A 23,123-nucleotide genomic window follows, 5' to 3' on the forward strand; every position below is an offset into this window, starting at 1 on the left:
CGAAATTGTAGAAAGTTGTTTTTGTTGTTAGCACTAATTTATTTATTTTAATAATTTTTGTATATAAATATTAGTCTGGTGAAAAATAAATCCATTATTTTTGCGAAATTTTTTGCTCAAATAGTTTAAAACTCTTTTATGGTCTAACTTTAACTCCTGGGCGATGCCACGACTATTAGCAGGCCGGTCAACTTCCATTATTTCTGTGATTTTATCGACATTTTTGACTTTTTTGTTACATCGAAAATGCCTGAACAGAATCGACGAAACCAAAATTGCGATTAATTAGCTGTTACAGTATTGGCGCCATAAACACTATTCACAATTTCCGCGGCCAAGCGACTTGGCTTGCATTTTTGCCTGTTTCAAAGAAAAACTGTAAAATATACCGAATTTTCTCTTTGATGACTTTGATAACACCCTGTAACTCACAACTGAATGGAAGAAACCAAATGCAGTAAAAAAATTTGTTTAGTGTGAAATATCACCTTGACAACGAGCATAAACTTTAAATTGCTTTCAAGTTACTTTACGAGATATTGATCACTACAGTCATATATCGAGAAAATAATGCATTTCTTTTACGCCAAACTAATATTTTCTGATACTTTTTTCACATTTGAAACTACTTATTTCCAACGACCTTTATCGCAGTTAGCTGCCACACTCTCAACTCCTTGTTGTCTAAGATTACTTGGCTGCCACACTATCAGTTGCCTACAAGCAAATGCATATGGAGGTGTTGACAACTGGTTTTTTGTTGTTTGTTTCGAATTGACCAAATTTTAGCTGATTGTATAATATTCATAAAATGAATAGCTGTTTGAAAGCAACCACCAAATGATTCTTAAGAAAAATTACTGTTTTAATTATAAAGCGCGTTTCAATGGGCAAAGACTGCGCTTTGAAGCTCAACTTGTAAACCTTAGAAGCCAAATTCGTTTGTGGTAAATATGTACTTACTTATGCGGTTGCAGAGAAGGCGTAAAACTGTTATAAATAACAGAAAATGCTAGGCGTAAACAAATGTGTAAAAGAAAACAAAACAAGTAAAAAAAAAAAATTATTCATATTCAAATTAAAACAAAACTAGTGGCCAAACCACATTTATTACCAGCGGGCCATGTGGCTATGCCTGAGGTTAGCGATGAAATAAGTAAACAGCAAAAGAATTAATAAGCAAATAAATCAATGAAATTATTAAAAAATTCATATTCTAATAAAAAATGCGTAATAATAATGTCAGGGCATAATTATTTTTTGGCACTTGTAGGTGTAGGTCGAGCTTCTTTACGTTTTGTTTCACTCCAAAAATGGGTATTTATGGCGCCTCCTATAGCAGATGGTTTTTTACGCATCAAAAATTAGTTAGGAATTGCATTTCAAGCAAATGACATGGTATAATATTACCGTTACATATATGTTACAGTTGCTATTGAGTATAGCTCGACTGGAAAAAGAAAAGCCGCAGTTCATTCTATCATTCGTTGTTGTTGCATTCGAATTCAAAATAGTTAAAAAATTAATAAAAATATTCAGCAGCAAGCGAACCAATATCCCTTGCATTTATTTATTTATTCACTTGGAATACAAGGAAGATTTATAATTTTTCCAAAACTTTGTCGAAATTCCAAAAATTCCATCATTTGTCGCGGGTTGTAAATGAAAGAGAGGTGAGAAACAAATAGTTTCTTTGATGTGGAACTACAGTGCAGTGTTGATTGCTAAGAATATCAGAATGCAGATGAAAAACTTGCAAATGTTAGTACTGCCAGAAGACAACACAGAGAGAAGTAAAAAACTAAAAGGCGTTTGCGCAAAACTAGAAACCAAAAATAAGATTTTTTGTACGACACTGCTTTCGTTTTCCACTCAAGAATTTAATTCTGTATGCATATATAAAAGTGTAACCGATTTTAGTGATATCAGTGAGCTTTAACCCACCGAGTTGCTGAGTGCGCTCGATAATATCAATCAGTTTATTTGGTTCCGACAGGTGACGCTGAAGTCCAGATCTATATGAAATTCATATTTACAGAAAATACACTCAGTAAGTCGCGCTGGGACAGAACAAGTTTGAAAAAAACTTGCTGACTTGGTTCATACCTAAAACATAATTTACGTTTTCCAATAATTCTCAATAACTCTATTGTATAGATCTGCGTGAATTTGAGCAATGGTAGGGGTTATGTTGATATATCTGTGACATTGAAAACCTCGCAAGAAAGTTTATATAACCCATCTCTTTTGGAAAAGGTTATCTATGAATGACGTGAAAATAAATATTTAATTTAGAGAAAAAACGTGGGTACTCTATTGCGTTATCCCCTTTAAAAAAATATGCATTCTTAGTTAAAAGTATTCAATTGAGCCAAATCTATTGAGGTTTTAAGGCAGAAGCACATCTTCCACAAGCACTCGTATACTGGTGATGATGGAGGTGCTGTTTGAGCGCAACAGCCCAGACTCATTTAGAGCACAAGACGCCATTTTGATACACCGCTTGTAGAACCACTGCTTTTTATTAGTGGGACCACCTTAATTTGACTATGAATCTACCTATGTCACCTATTTTATTTTCTGCAATTTCTTTCAAGTTAAGCATCGAGAATTCCCCCTGAATTCTGTGTCATAGAAGACCCAGACCTGGGCATTTACACAGACGGTTTCCTTAGACCCTTCTTAATCACAACTTCTACAGCTATCCTTGTACGACCATCCCACCTCCCTGATATGGTCTCCCAAAGTCCAGCGGCCGGTTATTGTTGACGTTATTCTGAATATGTCTGCACTTGGCTTTATTAACAGGCCGTTATTTCTGGATTGGTTGAAAATGGGCAACGTTTATTTACTTATTTTGCAGGGTAGTCCATCTGTCAAAAGCCTACTTCTGGAATAGCGAGACGATCTGCCTTTTGCGCACGCCTTAGGAAAAGATTATTTCTAAAAAAAAGTGAAGTTCTGTTAATAAACAGTGAGAGTAAGAGAGCATGTTAACTAACAGTATCCCATTTCTGTTTAAGCTGGCCTCATGCAAAATTCAAAATGTTTATGAGAATAACATCGCAGTTTGAATGCTAACCGCAGTAGCAGGCCACAGCAGCGCTAGAAAATCAGTTAGAATATTTGACAAATTGTCTACGTCACTGAAAAAGCTGAAAACTATCTTCTTTTATTGGACTTAGTGATCATGGAATTCAAATAAGAGAAAATTTAATCTACCATAATTTATTATGCTCCAAATATTTTTTGTGTGGACGCAAAAATATTTCTTAAAGAAGTATTTTTTAAATAAAAAATTAAAAAAAAACACGCAAACATACCTTAAATTTAATTGAGAAGAAAGAAAAGTTATCACAGGCATACAGAACCCCAACAAAACGAAAAAAAATGTCAGTCTAAACTTAGCTGACTTAAGGTTTTGTATTTTCATAAGCTTGTTTTGATTATAGCAAATTTCAGTGCTTTTGTTACAACGGTGTCTTTCCCATTCAATACACTTGCAGTAAATCAGCAATAAATAACAACACACATACATACATAAATTGTGAGTTATTGTGCAAAGCATAGGGTGTAAGCGCCAAGTAAAATAATAATAAAAGTAAACGACGTTCGAGTTAAAAATATAAAAATAAAAATAAAAACAAAAACAAGAACAAAAATCAAGAAAAACAATAAATAAATTAAAAAGGAAACGTATAAAAATTTGAAGAGCAGCATTAATCGCGCTCACAGCATCCGAGCAATCAAACTACCCAGCAAAATGCCGGCCTTAAAGGCCAAGCAGCAACAACAAAAGCTACAACAAATACAGCAGCAGCAGCAACGACCAGAGCAATATGCCACTCATGCGCCATTACTACAAAAACAACAACAACAGCTGTTGTTGCTAGGAAAGCAAAAACATATGCAAAAACAAAAGCAAGAAATCAAGAACTGGTTCTTACGACCGAAAACAGCGGTCACTACTAAAGTAGAAACAATAATTACCGCGATGAGCACTAACGACAGAGGCAGCAGCAGTAGCAACACCAGCAGCAGCAGCAGCCGTGGTGGTGGGCTTGGCGGTGCTCGCGGTTGTTGTCGCAGCAAACGCTCATCACTCACCATTGCGTTGCTGTTGCTCGTCTGCGTATTCGCTGTTACATCGGCAGCCGGCAATAATGGCAACAGTGGCAGCTCAGGTGGTGGTGGTGGCGGCGCAACAGTGCGTACCGGCGCCAGTAACCCGCGCCTGCCGCGCACGAGTGCAAGTCAACTGAATAGCGGTAGTAATGGTGGCTTGGGACTTGGAGGCGGTGCGGCATATGGCAGTGGTATTGGCGGCGGCGCTGGTAGCTTCAAGTTGGCTGCAAAAACGCTGAACAATACACGCAACGGAAATTTGCGAACAAGGTGAGTGACGTTTTAGTAGTTAATTGTTTTGTTTCGTTTTCAATTTGCTTCATTGCTTCACTATTGTAAAGCAAAGAAGATGTACTGTGAGGTGTTTGCAGTAAAAAAGGAAATAAATGAATGAAGGAAAAATAAAACGCAAATGAAAAATACTTGCACAAAAAACAAAAAAATATATATAAAAAAAAAAATAATAATAATAAAAAATAAAAAACAAAAGATAATAATTTTGAAAAATGAGCCGTTTAACCGAGTTGTACATAGGTGTGTATGTATCTCGTCGACGACAGTATTGGGTTTGAAGTGTATTGCGGCAGCATGCGCTACCAATTTATTTATGTTCTTGTTGTTGCAAATGCTTTTAACAGCTATACAAACGCATTTATATTGATAGTTGATATGTGCTGCTGACTTGAAAATATTTCACGTAGATACATATCAACTAACTAGGCAACTGTCCGTCGCAGCAGTTTACGAGCTGTTAAGAATATGAACGAAAGACTCAAGTAACGAACTTGTTTGCTGTCAACCGGAGCTCGGCAAACAGCAACACTTTACATTTGATTCTTGTACATTTTTCATTCAAAAATACTAAAACTATCGAATTTTGTTAATTTAAAAATACAGCAAAAACAAGGGCAAGTGCAGGAATGACACGTGAACGCTATTTTTAATTACTTGCATTTTTTGTTGCAGAATTCTTGTTTGTTTATTTTTTTTTTTGTTTTTGATTTTTCTATGCATAGTACAACGAAAAGTGAGTGGCTAATGTGTTGAATAAAAAAAAAGTATATATATATACATATTTTTGACTTTTATCGCTAAGTGGTATCGCTTTTTCTGCCAATTATTTATGTTTCTGTTTTGCTGGCCTTTTTGTGCCTGTTCTGGTAGAGAGATTAAGCAACATATTAATTAATGAGCGCATGCATATAAATTGCATTTTATTCCGGCCACTGTGACGGCCCATAATAATTTATAAAATTCTGATAGTAAAACAATTTCAAATTAATTGGAGTAACCAAATTTTATGCTTGAGTTTATATTCTTATAAATTATAACAGAAGCGTAGAAAATAGTGGCAAGGTTAGGCGAGTTTCTTGCCTAAGACAAGACACTTGGTGATCTTAAGGTCCATTGTGATACCTGCACCCCCTATTTAAGTTGCTTAAGTCACTTAGATCTTTTTAGGAAGGTAACAAGTCTCTCCAGTGAGACATTTTGCTTATTTCAAAGAACTAATCGGCAAGTTATTTGGCACGGATTATTCACTGAGGAGGTGTTGTACCGACTCAATTTCTTCATCATCTTCACAACTCCTGCAGAAGTCAATGGAGGTACTCCTATTCAACTAGCTAGGGTGCTAATAGTGCCGTCACCCATTATAATACCTGTGAAAGCGGCTGGTATTGGTAGTCTATTGAACCCAAGCAGACAGGTTTGGCCAAAGCGCGTTGGAAACCCTGCAGTTAATAGTCAGAGACCACCTTTATCTATTGGTTTTCGCAATTACACTCAAGTCAATCAATTACAGTTCATTTAGAGGAATGCTTATGTCCTCTACCACTCGCCGAAGGTCAAGCTCAGAGCCTCTCCTTGCACACTTATCCGCTCTTTCATTTCCGTCCACTCCAAAGTTGCCGGGGACCCAACAAAGTGTAGCGTTGTGTTGTTGGACCTCCTGCATTCTTTAACACATCTTGAATTAATGTACGCTACTGCTGGTGTCCTTATCGCTCCCTGACTATCAACAAAAATTGTAAGGTTTGCCGGAGCTAAGTCCATAAGCCTTATAATTTTTGCTATTTTTTCTATAGCGTAGATCTCAGCTTGGAAGACGCTACACCAGCCTGGATTATAAAGGAGCAATTTAAAGATAACTGTTCAGAGTAGCTCTCGATCCAGTGCCGTTGTCCATCTCTGAGCCGTCAGTATAAATATGGTGGACTATTTCAGGCCCGGTATTAGATGCTCTGGTTAGTCTAGCATCTCTTGATGTTTTAATGCAAGGAGAGGCCTTAAAGGCCACCTGCAGGCTGAAACACAATGGAAATTGGTACAGCCCTGTCCGATATGGGACGACAGAGAAGGCATGGGATTCGATCCAACGATTCTCTTCATGTCCCTTAACTCCATGACATCAGGAGTAGTACTTGAAAAGAGATATAGTGTGGTGCTACCAGAGGCTCAATTGTGGGTAAAGTCTGAAAATCAGGCCGACAAATACTGTTTTCGCATTTTCAAGGATGACTCCAGGACGGATCCCTTCTGCCACTCCCTTCTACAGCCATCAAAGCCACGGTTAGCAAACGGGTTACTCTAACCCACAAGCGAGCTTGGCAGGCTGAGAGAGGCTGCAGATGGATATTACCTGTCATGTCCGACCAACTGTCGCAGTCCCTCCTGTCACTAAGCAGAAGGGAATGTAGCAGGATGTTTGGACTGATGACGGGCCACTTTCTGTGGGCAAAGCACATGGAAAAGGTAAGCATCTCAGACACTACATTCTGTCCAGCATGTGGAGAGGAGGATGAGATTGCGGACCACTTTCTGTCCGACTGCCCGACCTTCGCTCGAATCAGGCTTCAGGTTTTTGGCATTGATGTGTTAAGAAGCGACCACCTTGGCTCCTTGGCACCACAAAATCTACTCAGATTCTTTATGAGGTCGGATAGATTTAAAGAAAATTATAAAACTTGAGGGCAGTACAATGAACTTAATGTTGTCTGAGTGCTGTACTTGCTAGTCTGAGTTTGCCAATCTTTTTTGTCGTATTTTATAGATTTGGGAAGCAAATAGTCTGTGCATGACCTGATGCTTGAACCATACTTCAATCCATTATACCCGTTTGTCCGATCCCACCGATTGTTAACATGTGAAAGAATATGTATGTGTATTCATACCCCTACGCCTTGTAAAATATGTTTGTTTCCAGAAAGGTTCTCTCCGACATATATTGTATTAACTTAAAAGAATGTGGTCCCTACAAACCAAAATGTATTAACAAGTCTTAAAATTAATTTTGAATTTGCGACAAAGTTTTTCGAACGTCATATGTATGAAGAGAAAACCCACCAAATGGCACTGGGGATGAGAAAGGGAATAAAATCTGATCGTGTGCAACCAGGGTTGTCCTTAGAGCACCAAATAATTAATGCAATAAGCGGAGAGTTAAACCACAAACTGAAGAATTAATGATAACGAAAACCTTACTACTAAAAGGTATTGGTAGGGCAATTTAGTAGTAGTGCAAAATGCCCATAAAAAGTTAAATACCATTTTAGAGCAAAAATTTCTAGATTTTAATTGAGCATAAACGAAAAAAATTAAAAATGCCGCGATTTAAAAAAAATGCATAAAACAAAACTAAAAAAGGGATGTTTACCGAAACACATTTCACATTTTTATTGGAAATCACAGAAAAATTGCTTTAAAAATATTTTGCTTCGTTTTTCTGACTTACAAATTAGAGAAAAAATAAAGGGTGATCAATTTAGAGGTATCGGATTTTAAATTGAAATAAAACAACGAAAATTCAAATTAATTGGCCAATCTTTGTTATATTTGTGTAGAACGACTAGTGGCCTTTATTTTTTAAAAATAACCCCTTTCAAATGTTGACCGCAACTGCACCGTAATTCGGCCATCAGTAAACATCAATTTTGAATGACTCGCTGGAGGACTTCGGCCGGTATCTTGTGAATAACTTTAGTAATGTTGGCTTCCAATGCCTCAATCAAGGTTTATCCAAAAGCATTTAGAATTCACAGGACCCACAAATAATTTTTGAAAGGTGTGGTATCACACGATGTTGGTGGCTAGTCTACTGGTCCGAGACGAAAGATAAATTTCTCACCGAAACGATGACGCAGTAAATCCCTTGTTTCACGTGCTGTATGACAAGTAGCGCTGTATTGTTGGAACAAACTTTTGTGGAGATCGCGAACTCCAGTTTCCGGCATCAGAAAGTTATTTATTATGGCGCGATAGCGTTCGCCATTCACTGTTACATTGGCGCCTCGTCTTTGAAGATACAATGGGCCAATGATTTCTCCAGCTCACAGGCCACACTAAACGGCTGTTTTCAATGTAATGTAATGATTGCTCTTGAATGGCTCTTTAGCCTAAATACGGCAATTTTGCTATTAAGCCAAAATGGGCCTCTTCGCTGTTGATCATAAGTTAACCTGAGCGCGCGATCAACACTTTTCACAGTGAAATGTTAATGAATACTGAAAAAAATTATGTATAAGTATTTAGTTTGACAGTAGTCACGCGTGATCTGTCAGAAAACCCTATTGGAAAAGGTACTTCCAATCGGATCACACAAAAACAAAATGCTAAATTTTTAGCCCTTATACCTCGGCAATCACTCAATATTTCCTCACTCAATTTTGCTCTATTTATGCACCCTTAGGACAAAATACTGTGACCAAATTTCATAAGAATCGGAGGGATGAATTTTCCAAGCGGGTACACTAGACCCCACATGGTTTGATTTTTGAGCTCTTCAGGCTTCACATTTTGCAAACTTATCCCCCTCCTCTAACAAGTCTGGATGTCAGAATCACCAAATTTACCGTCTTTGCGCGCCTGACGGCAAGAGCTGTAACAATTGGTTAACGTGCTAAAATTCCTAGTCCTAGCGCTAGTGTATGTTTTGGTATTTGGAAGCCGCAACCTCCAAATTTACAAAACTTTTCGCACATTTCTCATACAACATGTTTATTTTACTATGAATGCCGCAAAGCGTGCCGGATATTAGGTAGTAGAACATCCGCTGGCATGAAGCGCCAGAAAAAATGCAAATTTCTAATTTAGAGAAGTCATTTGTTATACAATTGTTTACTTTGACTAGCGAACAGGTTCGATGTAGTTTTTTTTACTGACCCACATATACACAAAGAATAAAATACACAAATATTAGGCTATACCAAATTTTTGTGGTTTGCTTCTTTCTTTGTTGTTTTTACTCTAGCATTCGTAGGAGAAAAAATTTGCATGATTATGATTATATATGTTCGTATTTCTCATTACCATAAATAATGTGATTTAAATTTTAACTAGCCATAAGCAATTACAAATAGAATTTATTACGACTCATAGTTAACATTTTTAATTTATTCTTTTTGTTATGAAAAAACCGAAAACGCACGACAAATGAATTAATTTCAAACTAACGACAAATAGGACTACTGTGCACGTATTTTGTTATTTGATTTACTAATTTGCAATAACCACTTGAATTACATTAAGCCTAAATTATATAACAACAAATAATAATAATAAAATTTTATAGACATCCGAGTTGCATTCTATTGATTTACTCAACACGCATTTGATGACGTAGCCACCCGCACACACGTGCTAAGCCTACCGAAGTGGTAAATACAAACAAACAAAAAACAGAAAACAAAGCAATTATTTAAATATCCAGCAAAGCAAGTACGAGTAGTTATCTCTATGCTGGTTCACCACGTCGACGCTCAGCTCAGTTGCGCTGCGGTCACACTTTAATCGCATTCACATTCTACTCGTTTGCAAGTGGCGGTGGGTGTGCCGCGTCGCGCAATTTTGTTTGTAATTGGATTGAATTTGCATAGAGGTGAATTAGCAGAATGAACCTGTTAAATGTTTACTGTTGTTGGTGTTATAGCGTTTCACTAGTAGCTGCTTTTATGTTTTATGCTATTTGCTGTTTGCTGCTTGCAGACAACGAATGTACAATAGTTTTATTTCGTATTTCTTATTCATTAACATATTTAATTGAGTGAAAAATTACATTTCGGGAAATTATACACAATTTTGTGGTGGCAAGCAATGCGGATACATTGAGGTATTTTTGTTGCTTGCTTTATGAAAATGTCAAGCCTTTGCAACTGCCATAGCAACGATTCAAATATCGAGTCGCATATTGTCGAATTTACTAATCATTAGGTCAAAAATAACCAATTGCGCATTATAACTGAATGATTAAACTGAAACTTTTTTCCAAAAGCAGAGCAATGCTTTTTGGCTTAAGGGGTGTCGGTGGTCTAGAGCTCGAAAATTTAGGGTATTTTCAGGAATAGTTTTTACAATAAAAAAACGAAAAACGACATTTAAATTTTTTAGGCTTTTCATTTAACTTCTTTTACATACAAAAATGAAAAAAACACAAAAAGCCCCACTACTAGAATATTTTTTTTTTTTATAAAACGGCGCGGTTTTGAATTTGACACTCTAAAAATCGGGGTTTTCCAGTTTTTTAATAAAAAAAAAAGCCATTGATGTTGTGAACAATATATTAAAATTAAAGACGATTCAGTTGAATAGTTTTTTTTTTAAACACCAGACACCAAAAAAGTCATTTGGAGATAAAGGAGTTTAAAGTTTGAGGTACAGAGGAGTGCGGACCGCTCTTTACCTAGTTAATGGCCGGCAGAAGCTATAATATTGGGAATTTCCGGATGAAAATTTCACAGTATAACTATACTTTCGAAATATGGAAAAAACAAAAAAATTGATTTTTTGAAATTTCTGATCTACCGGGTCCCCTTAAGTATCAATATTTTGACCTGCTTCAAGATGCTACTATGTCCTGCAGGAAATTGTCTCCAGACGCCAATTTCCTTCAACCTAATAGCGCTTTGAGCAGCAATGGATTTAACTTGCAGATCCACGAAAAGTAAGTGCAGAATAACGTTCAGTGCAGCAGTGGGACATATTCTACAAGCACCAGTGATGCCCACACATACAGTTCTCTGCACTCTCTCTAGTTTAGTGGTGTTGTAGCCTTTCTGAAGAGCTACCCACCAAACTAGGCAACCATATGTGAAAATTGGCAGAACCACTAAGTTGTACATCCAAAGTACGACACGTGGCTTGAGACCCCATTTTCTTCCCCTTCTTAACTCGATTTTCTATGTGCAGCTTCCAGTGGAGCTTGGGGTCAAGTGTTACAGCAAGATACCTGACTTCCGATGCGACTGTAAGACACTGGTTGTTTAGTCTTGGAAGCTTAAAAGGCGGAGGCTTGTATTTCCTGGTGAATAGCATCAACTCCGTTTTGTCAGAGTTGACTCTGAGACCGCAACTGCCAGCCCAACTACTGAGTGTAGCCAGTGCACCTTCCAAAATTTCAGCCATTACTGATGGGAGGGGTCCATCAGGACCAAGTCAACGGCATGTGCTACCACCTTTACCCCTCCCCTCTTTAAGCGAGTTAAAGCTTCATCAATAGCTACTAGCCGAAGGAGAGGCGAGAGGACGCCGCCCTGTGGTGCACCTCTATGAACGAACCTAGTGATTCTAGCCCCTCCTGCCACAACATTTATTTCCCTACTGCCAAGTAGGGACGAGATCCAGAGGTAGATAGGTCTTTCTACCCCCAGCCTATTTAGAGCAGTGACAATTGACTAAGCCGTAATATTATTAAAGGCGCCCTCTATGTCTATAAAAGCCGCTAAAGTGAATTGTTTTCCCTCCACCGATTTCTCTACGGTCCCTACTACCTCATGTAAGGCAGTCTCGGTAGATTTCCCTTTCAGGTAAGCGTGTTGGGCTAGAGAAAGTCTGGTTTCCAAGTGCTCTCGAATGTGATAGTCGATCACTCTTTCGAACATCTTGAGAATAAAGGAGGTAACACTTAAAGGTCTGAAGTCCTTGGCGAAGACGTGGCCCTTCCTTCCTACTTTGGGAATGAATACCACCTTGGTTTTCTTCCAGCTTGCAGGGACGTGGTTTAGCGAGATACACGCCAAAAAGATCTTAGGAAGAACGGAAACCACCAAAGTTTTAGTCTTCTGAAGCATTACTGGCATGATGCAATCGATACCTGGAGATTTGAAAGGGGAAAAGCTATCGATTGCCCAGTTATTCTGTTTAGGAAATCCATAATTTTTGCGTAAATTTCTTGCGCAAATGCTTTGAAAGTGTGTTTATGGTCGGTTTTCAGCTGTTGGGCGATGCTTACATGTTGGTAAACTTCGATTATTTCTGTGATTTTATCGACATTTTCTTAAACATCAAAAATGCCTGAACCAAGCTTGCACTTAAATAGCTGCTGCCTGGCTTGCATTTTCGCCTTTATCCAAGAAAAACTTTAAAATGTGAATTTTTTTTTGTTCACTTCCATTGTTAACACGCTGTAACTCACAACTGAATAGAACAAACAGCAAAATATTTTTTTTTGTGTGAAATCTAATCTTAACAAGGACAAGCACACACTTTGAATTGTTTTATCGATAGTTTATCAGATATCAATCACTACAGAATTCTACCGAGAAATTAATGGATTTCTTTTTCCCCAAGTTAATAGAAGTGTTACGAGTTAGTTAAGCATTTTTTACCAGAAATGTTTATTGATACGCGCTCCATTCCCTCAGTTGCTAACCCAAACTTATATTTTTATTTATTTGGAGCACTGTGTGCCTCCGAAAACTGCACAAATCTTTCGGAAGTATTGTGTTGTTTTTTTAATAAAACTTGTTTTTAGAGAACATATTATCGAAGATTAAAATTAAATTTATGACAACAACTTTTATTGCAATTCGAAAACAGACAACAATACAACCAGAAAGTGGCGCAATTTCTCAAGCAAGACATTCGAATTCAAGGGAAATGTATAGTAGTTCTGAATTTCTACAGATGTACCTCTTCTTTTATGATGTCATAATCATTTTATTTTGCAAGCAGCTTATGAACTTAACTAATTTCAGGAATAAATATATGAATATTATATTTTATACACGAAAAATAAAAAAAAAACTCCAGAAAAAAATTTATAAAATGCTTCATAAAGTTATAGTTCTGACATGGCACATTAACAAGTCGCACATTCTAAAACTTTTGACAGGTGCTTGTACGCTTCTTCCTTATCTGTGCGTCTGGTTCTTTGTTAAATATGCAAATAACAGTTTGGGAAGCATTAGAATAAAAACTTATTATGTTGTTATGTTAGTTGAAGTTCTTGCTTGGCTGGCATGCGATTTGTTTCATAAAATATTTAATTACGCTAAGTTTGATTTTAAAATTTCGAAAGTTTGCTAGTTTTTATGGATAACTATTCTGGGAGATTTTTAATTGTATTTTTGCACAAAATATTTGCAAAATACAATTAAATTCAATTGCAGCATTTAAGCTGTCAATTTTTGGAAAATTATAAAAACCATTTTTGCACAAAAAATCATAATCTTTGACCTTCACCAATACGACGAACGAAAGATTTTCGTCACGGTCATTTGTCAATTATCACCATATTTTTTCTGACTCCATATATTTGCTTTAAATTTTGGTATTCATTCATCAAAACGCATTTTTAATCACCTGCAAAGTAACAGAATTATTGACAATCGATAATCGATTTTCTGATGACCAAATTGTTTCAAAGTTTCCTTGAAATATGATTGTACACAAACTTCTTTATTTGGATTCTTAGTCTTTACGATTGGTTTTTTTATTTGTTTTATATTTACTGCTTATGGTTAGGCCGCCGTAGTCGAATGGATTAGTGCATTACCACCATTCGGCAGTACGTGGATTCGAAACTGACCACCAAAAATTTTTTTTTTTTTGTAACCGTCGCTACTACGTGTGTGGTGATTCCACTAAAAATATCCCTCCTCTTCTCTTGGACTTTACCCTCCACCCCGGGACTGCTCCTGCATTGCTTCGAGGTAGTGGGCCAAGACGGTGTCATAAGAAGGACACTTACTTACTCACCCTGCATCCAGGGTCGCCTGGTTTGAGAAACCTATGCTCAATGATCTTCAGCATAGCTTTCCATTTCACGCTTTTTTTCGGATAATATCCTCCACGAAATTTGCGAAGGCATTCCTTTTTTTCTCGTCTATCATCATTTTCTCGATAATTTCTTCAGGTGTAAATACACCAATAGCTCGTTGCAGACCTATTCTCTCTATCTTCCACCTCTCGCATTTAAAGAAGGTGTACTCCGCATCATTATACTTAGATTCTCCATATATGCAGTTTGGAAGGCTCACTTTTCCCATTCGTCACAAATACTTGCGAAAGGACCCATGTCCGGACAAAAACTGTGTGAGGTAATAGTTAACTTCACCGTACTCTCTTTCTACCCACTTTTTTAGATTGGGTATAAATCTCGCTGTCCATCTACCGTACCGTTCAAAGTTCCATTTTGCCTGCCATAGTGTGAGCGTTTGAACTCTAATATCGGAGAAGCGTGCTACTGGGATTCCTGTGTTTTTTGCCTCCCATCTTGGTTTGCGCTCTTGTGCTAGAATATCTAAAACCGCTGCTTCAGATGCTGTTCTGTATGACGAAGCCACTCTGAGAGCGCAGGTGCGTTGCACAGATTGCAGAGTTTTCCGCCGGCATTGCATTCTTAGCGAATCTGCCCATATTTCGCATCCGTATAAGAGAATCGAGTTCGTCGTGTACATTAAAAGTTTTCGCTTGCTCTCCAATGTTTGCCATGAGCTTACTTAACATGCCGCTTACTTTGGCAGCTCTGCGGCAGCACGATTTATGTACGCCCAGTAAGTTAGCCTCGTGTAATTTCACTCCTAGGTATTTGACCACTCTTTTTGTCGATAAAGTGGCATTGAGTACTTGCATATCTACTTCTAATGGGATACGTCTGTTGGTTAGAAGGATTAGGTCTGTTTTCTCTGTGGCCAGCTTTAATCCATGGTCTTCTAGCCATGTCTGAACTCGGATCACCAACTGATTTAACTTCCTTTTGGCTTTAGATAGCTGCGAATAATCTTCAATATATTATTCGGGATCTTGAATCTTACCTTTAAGGCTTCAATTACGTCGTCTCAACTTAAACTGTTGAAAGCATTTCTAATATCCAGTATTATGTAATATCTAGTAATACTAAGCGTTTGGAGTATCGATTACCTGCCTGGGCATGTTCTACGCTAGCTATTATATCTTGAATTGCTCCTAAGGTAGATCTGCCACTTCTAAAACCATGCTGCCTGTCAGATAGGCCGCCTTTGTTCTCTACGGCTTCGTTGAGCCTATGCTTCATCAGTTTCTAACTTACTTTTTGTTTTGCCATATTTCTGGAAAAATTCCTTCCTTTAGGCATGCGTTGTACATGTTTAGCAGCAAAAGAGGGCAGGGCGTTCGATTGCCAATAGTTTCAATATTTCTGCAACTATGTCATCAGGTCTGGCGCTTTATTGCATTTCATTGCTTTTGCAGCATCCATAAGTTCTTCTTCTGTGAATGGGGCAGGTTCCGTTGCTGCACAGTGTGTTGGGAAAAGTGTTTTGACTATTTTGCTTACCACCACCAAATGATAGAAATAATTTGATTTTTTCTAACAGCAATCGCCCCTCGCCAAGCAAGACAGTGTATTTCTGCCACGAAAAAGTTCCTTATAACCAACCATCTGCCGCGCGGAGAATGTATAAGAAATATACACTTGTTGCAGCGGATGAATATATCAGAATGATGATGATGGATGCATGCATAAAAGGTGGCCAAAATTAATCATCCAATTTTATTATTCAGTAATTTTTTGCTAAATAAAATAAATGATTTTAGCTATGTAATTCGCAATTTTTAAAATTTGAAAATCTTCCGATAGGGTGATTAATTTTGGACCATCATATTCCTCTAGATTTTTGTGGAGATCTCAGTACTCTCGGTCGGTGCTATATGAGCAGTTCACGTAGTAATTTCAGAAATTATTATTATTACTTTTTTTTTTTTATTAGGTCATCAAATCATCAGTTGATTTTGTTGTTTTATGTATATGCCATAGTCTAATAAGTACTTCCCTAGGCATTCTGAGCTTCCATTGCTACCAGTAATAAAATGCAGCAGGGGTGAAAATGTGTGTTAAACTGCATTTATTTTGGAGCTAATGGACGTAGCCTATGATCTAAGACAAACCTAATAATTTAGAATTCTGTTTCGCAGAGTTTTGCAGATCCCAAATTATACTTTTGTCATGGAAGCCTTCTAAATTGCATTTCTTTTGGTGAAATTTTCAATGATTTTCTTGGCATTACCAGGGCTCTTCTCAGGTAATTTCTAGCCGCATGCTTTTTTTTAATTTAGCAAAGCTTTAAATGTTTCTGGTTTATACACAAAATCAAAACGTTGAGATAGTTTAATAAAACAAAAATAGTCCAAATCTATCATGCTGCTAGCTCATGGTGGCAAAATTTTGCAGAAATCATGAAATTATTCTTCACAGGAATTTTGTTTGCAATAATTTTACTGTCACGTTAACTGTGTGGCACATTGCATCATTTGCTGAAACCAGATTTCGTTAATACATCACCATAAACTGTAAATTAATAATTTTTTCTTGAGCCAAATCTATTGTATGTGTTTTCATAATATGCGGTTGCTCCACTTAACAGCTGTCAAAAAAAAACGGCCATCGAATTACACCTAATTTTGAAAAATTATTATCAAAACTTTAAACTCTTTAATTAGAATCTTAAAAAACTTCATAGTATGCAATTTTATAGCCCATTACATCCTAGTACAATAAATTGAAAGTCTTAAGTCCCTCAAAAATCAAAATATTGGGACACGATGTTGGGAATTTTCTTCCATATAAGCATATTTTCGGAAGTCTTTTATATGAAAGGAAATGCTGAACACCTTAGCGAAAATAATTGTCAAAAATTAGCGAGAATTTTGAGCCACTTCCAGCTTTTTTATACTAATATTGAATAGGCTATAATACCACGTATCCAAAATTTTGTTCTTTAAATTCGAAAAGGTAGAACAAATGTGGATATAAATTTGGAAATTTTCATGTATTTAACACTAATATGAAAATACTCTAACAGGAAAAGCCGCGGATTATACACAGATCTCCCATACTTTTGTTAAAGAAATTATTTAAAATAATACAGGTCATCACTTTATAAAAATAATATTTCTTACAACCATGAGCGATACTGTGGGCAAAAAGTAAGGTGAATTTGTTTGTAAAATGAAACATCTTTATTTATTCTTGTAAATCAATTTCATCCCCTTCAAAATAATCCCCTCTCGATGAAATACACTTAAGCCAACGATTTTTCCAATCCCCGAAACATGTCAAATAGTCCATTTCCGGTATAGCCATCAGCACCTTCTTCGATTCAGCTTTTATCTCCTCAATCGACTCGAAATGCGATCCCCGGAGTGGTCTCTTGAGTTTTGGGAATAGCCAGAAGTCACACGGAGCCAAATCAGGCGAATACGGTGGTTGCGGAACGATATGCGTGGAATTTTTGGCGAAATGGTCACGAAGAACGAGTGCAGTGTGAAACGGTGCATTATCGTGATGCAAAAACCAAGAGTTGTTGGCCCATAATTCTGGTCTTTTTAGACGAACTGCTTCACGTAAACGAAGCATAACGCTCAAATAATATTCCTTATTAACAGTTTGGCCACATGGGAGGAATTTATAGTGCACCACACCACGAAAATCGAAAAGAACTGTCATCATGACCTTTATTTTTGAACGACTTTGACGTGCTCTTTTCGGTCTGGCCTCGCCTTTAGCACGATATTCGCTTGATTGGGCTTGATTGGTCGGTTGTTTCAGGGTCTTAAGCATAAATCCAAGTCTCAACTCCCGTAACGATACATTTGAGCTTGTCCTGATAGTCTGAAAGCATTGTTTCACATACATCAACGCGTCGACTTTTTTCCAAGAAATTAAGAGTTCTCGTTACCAAACGAGATTTGACTTTTCGTAGGCCCAAATGGTCTTTCAAAATGGTTTTCACAGATCCTTCTGATATTCCGATCATATCAGTAAGGTCTTTAACAGTCAACCGACGATTTTTGAGCACTAACTCCTTCACTTTATTGACATGTTGGTCATCTGTTGACGTCGATGGTCGTCCGGAGCGCTCCAAGTCATCAACACGTTCTCGACCCTCTTTGAAGTCTTTGTACCACTTATAAACATTTTTCTGCGACATGGTCGAATCACCAAATGCTTTCTGCAACATACTAAACGTTTCCGCAGCCGAAATTTCATTCCGCAAACAAAATTTGATGGCACTTCTCTGCTCAATCAAATCAGACATTGTAAAAATCGAAAAATGCACTCTTGGTAAACACAAGCGTAAATATATTACTGATAATGACATTCACATGAAAAAAATAACTAGAGCGAAATTTTAATCCCGCGAAGTTTGACAAATAAATTCACCTTACTTTTTGCCCACAGTAGTACACAGCCCATAACAAATGACAGCACATTTGCATTTCGACCAGTTTTGTTAAGTGCAAAGCATTTTCTTTTTATGGAGAAAATGCGCTTCACCGCTCAGGAAAAAAAATATTAAAATTAAGGGGACTATTATACTTTTTTATTATTATTTTATTGTTATATTTATTATCACTAAGCATTAAACCTGTTAACCAATAATACTTCTAGATATGCTATTTAAAAGTGGTGGAATCAGGATGAAAAGTTTTTGGAATTTTGCTAATTTTTTGTAAAATTTTAAAATTGCATTTATATGGTTTGCATTAGGCAGTGAGCCATACTTTAATATAAAAATATAGAAAAATGGTCAAAACTATTAAAAATTTTGGTGTACTATCGCTTGTAGTACCGCTTAATTCTGCTTGTCTATTGATGACTGCAACGAGTTAACTTCCAACAAACAGAATATGTTTTTACTACTCACAAAAGGCAAGGAGCTACTTATTTCTTTTTTGTTTTTTTTTTGTGTACTACCGTAGTCACAAATTTAGCAATACGTTGAGCTCAACACAACCATTCAACTTCGAAGTTTTTAGAAATACTGTTCAACTAATAGGACTATGAATAAGTTCGTGCGGTTTTTTTTCGAAATTTGAAACTTTATTGACGTAAAATGGTTACAAATTTAATATTCAAAATATTGTCCATCGCTTACTACTACTTTTTCCCATCTTTCTGGCAATTCACGGATTCCCTTTGTGAAAAATTCGGTCGGTTTTGCCGCAATCCACGAATCGATCCATTTTTTGACTTCATCGTAATTACGGAAGTGCTGGTCAGCCAGGCCATGTTGCATCGATCGGAAGAGATAGTAATCGGATGGCGCAAGGTCTGGACTATACGGCGGGTGGGGTAGGACATCCCATTTGAGCGTTTCTAAGTATGTTTTGACCACTTGTGCAACATGTGGCCGAGCATTGTCATGTTGCAAAATAACTTTGTCGTGTCTATCGGCGTATTGCGGCCGTTTTTCTCGCAGTGCTCGGCTCAAACGCATCAATTGTCGTCGGTAGACATCCCCCGTAATCGTTTCATTCGGTTTCAGTAGCTCATAATACACAACACCCAGCTGGTCCCACCAGATACACAGCACAACCTTCAGGCCATGAATATTCTGCGCCGACGTCGATGTTGAAGCATGGCCAGGGTATCCATACGTTGCCCGACGTTTTGGATTGTCGTAATGGACCCACTTTTCATCGCCAGTCACAATTCGATGCAAAAAACCCTTTCTTTTGTGCCGTTGAAGCAGTTGTTCGCATGCCATAAAACGGCGTTCAACGTCTCTTGGCTTCAATTCATACGGCACCCAATGGCCTACCTTTCGGATCATTCCCATGGCTTTTAAACGTTTGGAAATGGTTGATTGATCAACTCCCAAAGTTTTTGCAACCTCTTCTTGCGTTTGAGCCGGATCTTGATCGAGCAATTCCTCCAATTCGGTATCCATGAACTTTGGCGGCGCACCCTCGCGTTCTTCGTCTTCCAAGCCAAAATCACCACTTTTAAAGCGTGCAAACCACTTCTGGCACGTTCGCTCAGATAGAGCATGCTCACCATAAACTTCCACCAAGATACGATGACTTTCGGCTGCTTTTTTCTTCATATTAAAATAATGAAGAAGAATTCCCCGCAAAAACACATTATTTGGCACGAAATTCGACATTTTCAAGTGTGGTAAAAATATTGTTGTTTACGCTTCAAATAAAAAACTTATACTGACGTTTGTGCCTTACGACAGTAGCTCTCCAATGAATGTTTGGAAATGTGGATCGATGGAATAATAATCAAGTTACGCCATCTGTTGTAAAACCGCACGAACTTATAAATAGACCTATTACATAACTCTATAAATATCTATAAAAGTGCACATTTCAAACAAAATATTATCAATTACATTCATATACAAAAATTTTCAACAAAATTATGCCGCTTCTTCAGCAATTTATTTTATGCTAGGCCACATAAAGCACCGCAAGCCTCTTCTACAACATCCCGCTGCGTTAATTAGCCAGCTGCTGGTGAAGCAGAAGACCAATAATATTTAAAATGCTACTGAAAACGAATAGCTTTAAGAAATGCATAAAAATAATTTAAAACTGTATACAATTTCTAATAGATATGCACATATGTATGTGTGTGCATTTGCAACTGCTCTTTTGCAATGTTTACTAATTAAACGCGAATTCGATTAGTCACTCATTCACTCACTCAATAACGTAAACTGGTATCTCCGTTCATACAATCAAGCCGGCCAACATTTTACGCTACTTTGTTTATTATTATTTATTATTTTTTGCTTTTTTATTATATTTTCTTATTCTAAGTGCAAAGCACTCAGCTGCCTGACCAACTCAAAACGAGACGTTTTGCATTAATAATTAAAATATTGCAATAATCTGCTTTGAACCATTTAACATTATATTTCTTAGAATTGTTTATTGTATTGTAATTGCTTGAGCTTTGGTATTTATGTCAGTGCTGGTGGTAATAAAAGATGATGGCTCAAAGAAAAAAATATATCGAAAATTGTTTAATTAATACTCTCAATGAGAAATAATAGCAAAAAAACGAATCAAATTTCCGGTCACTATCTAAGATTATTTACAAAGCAAAAGGTGTTCTATTCGTGGTGGCGCTATCGGCCGGTTTCTTTCTATTTTTATATGCATTGTAGTATCTCACAGGCCGCCAATTTGTATTCTGTGCTCTATGATTATTTAGTGACAATTATGACAGTGTCTGACCAGTTTTTGTTTTTTTGTTGTTTCTAATTAGCATTTTAATTGTCTCACAGTACCGCACCGCGTTTGTTGAACGAGAATGACCTACTTGCTTTAATGCGATAATTTGTTGTTTATTTCGCTTTGCATGAGCTTCGGCACATTTTCATTTTGATTTATGTCTACGAAGCAAATACTTAAAAAGCAGTGTCTTTTTAATCATTTTACATTTTTTTATTCTTTATGGCAATATCAAATTGCTAACTATTAATCGAATGCAAGAAGAGCTTCAAGGTTAATTAGTTAAAACAAATTAGTTGAGTTACTTGATTGACAAACGACTCAAACAACGCTCAGGGCAGTAAAATAATTTTAGATTGATTAATTGTGATTGAATTTTTAGCGTCATTATCACAACCATTTGCAGTTCATTGTGGTTATCATTATCACTGCCAATATCAATACTAATAGGATTATCATTACTACTATCATTATCATTATAATTATCACTACCATTTCTATCATCATTATCAATAACCTTATCAATATCACTACCATTATCATTATTATTGCCGTTACCATTATCATTATCACTACAATTATCTTTATGGTTGCCATTACAATCACCAGTATTATTATCATTAACTTTATTTCTACCAGTATCAAAATTATCAGTACCGTTATTACTAACATTATTTGTACTATTATCAGTACCATTATCATTATCATTATAACTACCATTACCATTACCATTATTATTCTATCGCCACTATCACTGCAACTACCGTTATTATTATCATTACTATTATAATTACCATCATCAGCACCATCACCATTACAATCAGTATTACCATTACCATCATCATTACCATTATAATCACTATTATCACAACCATTAACATCATTATTATCATTACCATTACCATTACCATTATCATTACCGGTAGAGCTATCATTATCACTATAGTTATCATCTTCATTACCATTATCAGTATCCCTATAATTATTATCATTACCATTATAAGTATCATTACTATTACCATTCCCAATATCAATACCACTATAATTATCAGTCCCATTATCACTTCCATTAGCATTATAAGTGTCACTACCATTATCATTACCATTACCATTATTATAATCATTACCATTATCAGAATGATTCCCATTACTATTATCATTACCAATATCAATACCACTATTATTACAAGTGTCACTACCATTACCATTATCATTACCTTTATAATTATGATTACCATTACCATTATCAATATCACCATTATACCCTTGGGATTTTTTTGAATCGTTATGCAGGGGGTCAGCGGATTCATCATGCATTGCCGCTGATTTTGGTCAGAACTTTATTTCGATAAAGTTGGTCTTAGTCAATCCCTTAAAAATACGTTTAGTACTTGAAAAGTCAACAAAAGCTTAAGAATAAAGTTACCATAGAAACAGAATAGAAGTATAATGTTCCATATCGCACTATCAACTCCTGAAATCAATTGTCAACTAGTAAGGGAATGCAACATGGGTAATACTTGGGATTTAAGTTGATGGTTATTTTTCTTATCAGGGTTCCCAGTAATAGCGACTTCGAAGGAAATGAGAGAGCGAAATTGTTAACGAAGACAGTAGTCTACTTGATTAAATTCATAGCGGGGACACTAGTATGTCCTGCTTTCCTTTCTTTCATGTACCAGCGGGTAGCAGGTGGTCATACGTGTAAAGCATCAAGACTGCCTTCGTCGTCAAAGAATTAAGATAAAAACATTTCAAACTCTAGTCTTTCTTTTTTT

The 23,123-nt window shown here is 36.6% G+C and overlaps 1 protein-coding gene across 1 annotated transcript; it reads right to left on the bottom strand.

Moving 5' to 3' along the window:
* Positions 1-21,646: 21,646 nt before the first annotated feature.
* On the bottom strand, positions 21,647-22,662 carry LOC128867028 (N66 matrix protein-like). The gene is made up of 2 exons (XM_054108120.1): positions 22,016-22,662; positions 21,647-21,917 (listed from the first exon to the last, which is right to left on the bottom strand). The coding sequence occupies exons 1-2, from the start codon at positions 22,660-22,662 to the stop codon at positions 21,647-21,649; spliced, it is 918 nt and encodes a 305-aa protein (XP_053964095.1).
* Positions 22,663-23,123: the final 461 nt, after the last annotated feature.

Source organism: Anastrepha ludens, chromosome 6 (assembly GCF_028408465.1).
Source record: "Anastrepha ludens isolate Willacy chromosome 6, idAnaLude1.1, whole genome shotgun sequence".
Classification (NCBI taxonomy): domain Eukaryota; kingdom Metazoa; phylum Arthropoda; class Insecta; order Diptera; family Tephritidae; genus Anastrepha; species Anastrepha ludens.